The 7,396-nt window shown below is 42.0% G+C and overlaps 1 protein-coding gene across 3 annotated transcripts; it reads left to right on the top strand.

Annotated features, from left to right (window-relative positions):
* Positions 1-1,333: 1,333 nt before the first annotated feature.
* On the top strand, positions 1,334-6,338 carry LOC117852785 (toMV susceptible protein tm-1(GCR26)). 3 transcript variants are annotated; one of them, XM_034735038.2, is made up of 10 exons: positions 1,334-1,457; positions 1,565-1,705; positions 2,217-2,867; positions 3,112-3,318; positions 3,908-4,123; positions 4,207-4,408; positions 4,860-5,107; positions 5,188-5,366; positions 5,523-5,776; positions 5,885-6,338. In XM_034735038.2, exons 2-10 carry the CDS (start codon positions 1,601-1,603, stop codon positions 6,034-6,036), a joined length of 2,214 nt encoding a protein of 737 aa, XP_034590929.1. In that variant the 5' UTR covers positions 1,334-1,457; positions 1,565-1,600; the 3' UTR covers positions 6,037-6,338. The 3 variants fall into 3 exon arrangements, with proteins under 3 accessions (XP_034590929.1, XP_034590930.1, XP_034590928.1); XM_034735037.2 differs by lacking the exon at positions 1,334-1,457 and having other exon boundaries at positions 1,507-1,705; XM_034735039.2 differs by lacking the exons at positions 1,334-1,457; positions 3,112-3,318 and having other exon boundaries at positions 1,506-1,705.
* The last annotated feature ends 1,058 nt before the right edge of the window (positions 6,339-7,396 follow it).

Below are 7,396 nucleotides of genomic sequence, written 5' to 3' on the forward strand. Positions count from 1 at the left end.
AGACGGGAGGCGTCGGGCTCCGCAGCCGGGGTTCCGGCGGGGTGATGATGGGTGCGAGTCGCGAGACGCTGCAGAAAGGGTAGCAGAGGAGCTTCCACTGCGATTGGGGAAGGGGGCACGGATATCCATCCGGTCGTGGCCGGCGACGAGGCGGAGCGGCGGGTGTCGGAGAAGTTGAGCCACGTGGCAGAGAAGCTCTGAGGCGGGCATGCTATTCGAGTGCGTCTGCCGCGGGAGATCTGGGAGAAAGATTTTGTGGGTCCACCGGTCAGTCTCGGTTGGTCCACTGCTCAGATTGAGAGAGAGGCGCTGCGGGAGGACTTAGAAGGATTCGGCGGGTGAGTTGGGGTCAGCGGGGTCGGAACGGGGAACCAGCTGAGAAGGGTTGGGTCTCAGGGGTCGGGACCGGACTGGAGGTTGAGTACTTAAACTCGGTAAGGCTGAGACAGGGGATTAGGGACTCGGATTAAGATTAACTCATGAGATTTGGGGTCGATCGTCACACATCGTCACCACACACATGATTCACAACTTTATTACAAGAGTCCAATAAAGATAAACGGAACAAACCATCACAGTCATATCCTTTACCAACAAAGGAGCCAAACTTAGAAATAACACACTTGTTCGATTCAAACACCAACTTAAAACCATCCTTACAAAGAAGGGATCTGCTAACAAGATTTTTATTTATTGAGGGGACATGCTGCACATTCTTCAGCCGCACGGTCTTTCCCGAAGTAAACTTCAGATCGACCGTACCAACACCACAAACAGCAGCACCTGAGCCGTTCCCCATCAACACAGATCCAGTCCCTGTGACTTGGTAAGAAGAAAACAAAGAAATATCAGCACACACATGTATATTAAATCCGGTGTGTGCAGGGAAATGAAATTGTAGGAGTTAGACTAATCCCAACGAAGAATTTCATTTCGATGTTTCCAAAATAGCCACATCATCAATAAAAAGACGAAACTGTGTTTGAAACTACCCTTCCAATTGACAATTTATGTTGTTGTTTCATAAGCACCATATAACATTTAATTTCATGACATATTCAGAGTTGATTTTTATGCTAAGAGAGTTTCATCAAGATGAAACTAGTTTCTTCTCTTCCCTTTTAAATTTCCTACCATATTATCGGATTGGCTGATATGGCACTACATTTAATATGTATAAAACCCGTATGAAACTACAAGTAGAAATTGCTTTAGAGTATATTTCCATGGTCCATGACGAATTATTTCTACGGTGGAGTGGAGATAACAGAATCCTCAATAAACTATTAAAAATGGTACCCTCCGTTGTTAAATATTCGACGTTTATGACAATCCTATACGTCATATTTAACGATGGAGGTAGTATTATTTTCGATCCCGGTGGATCATGCTTCGCCGCCGTGTCCCCCGGTGACGCGCGCCGCAGCGTGGCGCGCAGCGGGAGATCGTCGCGGCAGGTGCGAGTCGATTTCATCAAATCTGCAACCAATCGTCTCTTCCTACATAAGCATCTCAGCGGTCAGCTCTCAACTCACGCACGCACTGCCTCCTCGGGCCCCCGCAGATCTCACCCGCTCCGCTCCGCTTCGGCTGAGAAGAAATGGAGGTGCTCTGCATCGGGACGGCGGACACCAAGCTGGAGGAGCTCGTGTTCCTTGCCGCCAGACTCCGCTCCGCCCTTGCCGCCTCTGGCTCTGACCCCAAGGTATACCCGTGCAGAGTCTTTGCTTGGTCTTTTCCTCCTCCGGTCCCCCAGTAGAATTTAAGAGTATGAGAGGTTTAAAATTGCCTGCGGCCAGTGCTAATCCTCTTGATGAGAAAATCGGTTCCGAATTGAATGGGATGGTAGATTGGTAGCCATTCTTTCAGTAGGTCCTCTGCCTAATGGTGCATTAACTGGGATTTAGGGATTGAATTGGTTGAATAGTATGGTTGCAACTTGCAAAAGCTCTAATACGCCTCTTCTTATTCCAATCTGCAAAGTGTAGTTTGTAGTGTTGAGTGTTGGTGTAATAGTAAAAGGGCAAAATAACTCCCATAAAAGAGGTGCTCATTGCTCATTGAGATACCTCCATATGGAAATGCAATACTGTTGGCACTTCCGCACTTGTATCATCTTTTTCCAGTGAAGGAATTCTCTACTAAAAATTTCCACTCTCAACAGATATTATTGTCGATTCGTTCTTTGGTTTCAGTAGACTGAGATGATATTGCAGGTTCAAGTGAGCATAGTGGATGTCTCCACAACTGAAAAGACAACAGCACAGGATCTTAAAGACATCACATTTATCCCGAGAAATACAGTTCTTTCATGTCTTTTGGGTGTTGAGCAACATAACCTTCCAGATAACAGAAGCGAAGCAATTGCACTAGTTTCAAAGGCTCTTCAGAACTTTCTGAAAAAAAAGTATGACAGTGGTACCCTGGTGGGTGCTATTGGTTTAGGGGGCAGTGGAGGAACTGCACTAATTGCTCCTGCTCTGAGATCATTGCCACTTGGTGTGCCTAAGCTTATTGTATCTACTGTTGCTAGTGGTCACACCGCGCCTTATGTTGGAACATCTGACTTGGTATTGTTTCCTTCAGTTGTTGACATATGCGGAATAAACAGTGTTAGCCGTGTTATATTGTCTAATACTGCTGCAGCTTTTGCTGGAATGGTACATGGAATCTTGTCGGCATCCAATGAGTCTGATGAAACTGCAGCAAAGCCAACTATTGGTATTACTATGTTTGGTGTTACAACACCATGCGTAAATGCTGTCAAGGATAGACTGAACGAAGAAGGGTATGAGACGCTTGTATTCCATGCCACTGGTGTAGGAGGCAAAGCAATGGAAGAATTAGTTAGGGGTGGTTTCATACAGGTAGTGCTTTCTTGACTCTTTATGTCTTTTCTCCATGTAATGGTTGTTCTTTTTCTGTTTTTTCTACCCAGTACTCGGACCAATCTTTGTTAGGATAGGATTGCTGTTTACTTTAGTTCACTTCCAATCTGTGTTTTGTAACATCTGAACTTTCCTGGTTAACATACTGGCTCAAATACAGCTATTCAGTTTTTTTTTTTCATGTTTGTAGACTCTCATGTTACTTCTATATGAATGCATATAGGGTGTACTGGATGTAACGACAACAGAAGTTGCAGATCATATTGTAGGCGGTGTCATGGCTTGTGATGAGTCCAGGTTTGATGCAATTATAGATAATAAGATCCCTCTTGTTCTTAGTGTTGGAGCCCTGGATATGGTTAACTTTGGAGCTCGAGATACAATTCCTCCTGCTTTTGCTGACAGAAAGATCCATGTTCATAATGAGCAGGTTATATATCAATATCTTCAGTTGCTATTAGTGAATTTTTTATTAGCTCCAACCCCAAATATGAGTCCATTTAGGTTTATCCTACATCAGCTTTGATCATCAATAGCTAAACAATCATTTAGATTGACAACATAATGTTGATGTTATTGGATTTATCATGTTTTTTTTTTTTCATAATTCACGATTCTTTTCTATTTGGAATTATTTTTTTTGTAAATATCACTAGTCATCAAAGTTAGGGATTCTTTTTTGTAAATATCACTACCCATACATGTGCTTTGCCACAACAGGAGTATCGTTAGGGATTTTAATATGCAGAATGATGTTAGACAAAGCATAAGGGTGTTTTGTTACAAACACATGTCGGTTGTCTTAATGGCTCCTCTAGGTATGTGCAATTTCTTAAAGAATTAATCTGAAATTTATACAAGCACTGCCTTGTTGTTAAAACATAAAACTTGCATGACTGACTACAAGTTCTATGCAGTGTGCATGTGAACCTTCCTGCGCATTTGTTACCTTCAGTTATTTCCAAGAATAAGGTTTCTATTTCTCGTACCATCACCTAACAACCGTGTAACTATTGAAGGTTTCATTGATGCGGACGACCGTGGAAGAGAACAAGAAATTTGCTAGGTTCATTGCTGATAAGATAAACAAATCTTCATCCCAAGTTACTGTTTGCCTTCCCCAGAAGGGCATATCTGCAATAGATGCTCCAGGAATGCCATTCTATGATCCAGAAGCTACGTCAACACTATTGGGCGAATTAAACACCCTTATACAGAGAACCGACATCCGAGAGGTTACTCCATGTCTCATAATTATCAATGCGAATGCATATTTAGGGTGTCTATATATTAACAGAGTTTGATGGCTTTTGGACAGGTGAAGCTGCTTCCTTATCACATAAATGATCCTGAATTTGCAAATGCATTGGTAGATGCATTCTTGAGTATGGATGTAAAGGCCTGTAGTACAGTCCAACCTCAGCAAGATGGGAAAATGAAAAATTCCTGTTCAGGACAGAAAAGTTCAGATAGTTCCATTGTATGGAGACCTCCGGTGGATTTTCCAGAGGCGAAACCAGGTTAGTTATGGTTTAACCCCCCAGAAAATTCTGATTCTATTTGCATCTCATATGCCCTGTTACTGTTAAAGAATATGACAGTCGATTAAAACTTGTTTCAGGGTCAAAGTAGGGTGCTGTCAAGTAAATGGACAAATATGCACACATTAATTGGTTTGAACCAATGATATCACTAGCAAAACTCAAACCATGCAGTAATCATAGTACATAATACTATAATAGGCATCTTCATATTTCCACAAGGTTCTTATGATACCAGTAACCAACCATGGCAGAATAAATAATCAATTGCTGCACCTATGACCCAATTATACTCATTTTACTCTAATTTGTTTGTCAAGAAATCTGGCACATGTTGAAGGGTGCACTAGATTCTTTTTTTTTTTGGCCGTGTATGGTCATGCATTTTCAAACCTGGATGCCTTAATTGATTGCTTTTCTATGCTGATAGAAACATTGCAGAAGACATTGTCAATACTAAATAAACTAAAGCAACACATCAGTGAGGGTATTCCAGTTATTGGAGCTGGTGCTGGCACAGGCATATCTGCAAAGTTCGAAGAAGCTGGTGGGGTTGATCTTATAGTGGTATACAACTCTGGAAGGTTTCGAATGGCTGGAAGGGGCTCACTGGCAGGGCTCTTGCCATTTGCTGATGCAAATGCCATTGTACTTGAGATGGCCAATGAAGTGTTGCCTGTAAGTAGTTCAGAATCCAACATCACTACTATGTTGGTCAACTTTTTTTGGACAACTATTGATATATGATTTGAATTTAGGTAGTTAAAGGAGTTCCAGTTCTTGCTGGGGTTTGCGCTACTGATCCATTCCGCAGAATGGAATACTTTCTCAAGCAACTAGAAACCATTGGATTTTGTGGTGTACAAAACTTCCCAACAGTTGGTCTGTTTGATGGGAATTTTAGACAGAACTTGGAGGAAACTGGAATGGGCTACAGGTATAAGTTCATCATGGTCTAAATTTGGGAACTGCATTCTCTCCATGCCTTACTATTATTATCATGAGTCATTGTATGAGTACTGCTTTGAATTTTTCCATAAGGGAAGGACACGATTATTTTAGGTTGTATTAACTTTGATCTTATCCCTGTTAGCTTGGAAGTGGAGATGATTTCAAGGGCTCATAACATGGGTTTCCTTACTACTCCATATGCTTTCAATCCAGAAGAAGCTGCTGCCATGGCAAAAGTAGGAGCTCATATCATAGTGGCACATATGGGTTTGACAACTGCAGGTTCTATTGGGGCAAAGACAGCTGTCACTTTAGATGACAGTACTGTACGTGTTCAGGCCATCGCGGATGCAGCACTTAGGGTTAATCCTGATATAATTATTCTCTGTCACGGAGGTACACTTCTTATCTTCTGGAGGCCTCGTGTAATATACTGTTTGTCGATGCTCTTTTGTGATGCTTTTGGTTGTGCATGTAATCTAACTTGCATGCATGATTTCATAGGTCCCATATCTGGACCCCAAGAGGCGGAGTTCATCTTAAACAATACTAAAGGGGTCCATGGATTCTATGGTGCATCAAGCATGGAAAGATTGCCAGTGGAGCAAGCTATCACAAACACCATGAGGCAGTACAAACGAATTTCCTTAAAATGAAAATCGTCTTTTACAGGTGTGATTTAAAGGCATGACCATCACTGCTGTTCATCTTTAGATACACATCGCAGATGTTTCTGAGTGCCATGCAATCTGGCTTGCTATGTTTCCTCAGTGGAAGCGCCGTTGGAACTTGTTGTATCGTGTACATTATTCCAATGTACCTTTCTTGTTGGAACTTGAGCATGAAGGATAATGAATATTTCTTTTTCTGAAGCTGGATAACTGTTCGTTCTTCGAGGATATATTATGTAAAAATTACACTATAAAAGAATGATGCCAACAAAAAAAGGATTGCGTCATCTGGTTCTTGGATATTTTATTTAATGAACTTAAATTTCATAAGTAATGAATATTTTCTTATGAGCATCTATCAGAGATTGGACTAGCCCTTGAGACTGAAGACAGCCCAGACTTGTACAAAGTCAAAGATTTGAACCTGCTCTCGCAGAGGTGCGATATAAGATGGGGTGATGAGATGGTGCTGACTTTTTTTTTTATTTCCTATCATTACCGGAGAATGCAACATTAAGTACCGATTGGGAATATTAAAAAAAACCGAGACTAAAAAGTCTCAAGTTTTAGTAACCGGTTAGCACCGGTTGGTGCCCAAAAATATTAAAAAAATATTTTAAACCTTGGAGAGGCTTACACACCCTAAACCTCAAAATCCTAAGTCACATCACAAGTCATACGAAATATGCACATACGTGTATCGTCCTTACCATTCACCTATACAACACATGTGATTGGGTAGACATGCTTTCCTATTGAAGTAACTCGTGGACCCTTTACTACATGTTGTAAAGTACATGTTGGTGTTTACTACCCGATACTAAACCTATCCTTTTAGTACTACTGGTGTTACCACCCGGTATTAAAAGGCCTTCGGAGATTGCCAGCATTAGTAACGGGTTCAAATTTTACCGATATCTACATCAGGGATGGAAAGTCATTTTTCTAGTAGAAATGCATGGGATGAACATTTAGCAAATCTATACCTTCCTCGCCACAAAAACAGTAGCACATAAACCAATGTGTCAAAAATTCAGATAGAGGGTATTGATGGGTATCCAGATTAGGGATACTCTAAACAATCGATAAACCTAAGCAAAGGAGGGATCAGGAAACAAAGCCAATTGGGCCAAACAAGGGTCTACCGCCATGGTCGCCTGATTGGCCGGCAGTACCCGAGGCCTAGGAATCAAAAAGAACAGGCCACTACGATGGCCCAAGATGTCGTGCAAGGGCCGAGGCGTAATGATGGGCCAGGCCTATCACGACCCTAAGACATAGCTAGGCCTGCTTGATGGGATGGCCGCAGCTGAGCTCGCGTGGGCTGAGGCAAGGAAGCACGAGC

This window comes from Setaria viridis, chromosome 4 (assembly GCF_005286985.2).
Source record: "Setaria viridis chromosome 4, Setaria_viridis_v4.0, whole genome shotgun sequence".
Classification (NCBI taxonomy): Eukaryota; Viridiplantae; Streptophyta; class Magnoliopsida; order Poales; family Poaceae; genus Setaria; species Setaria viridis.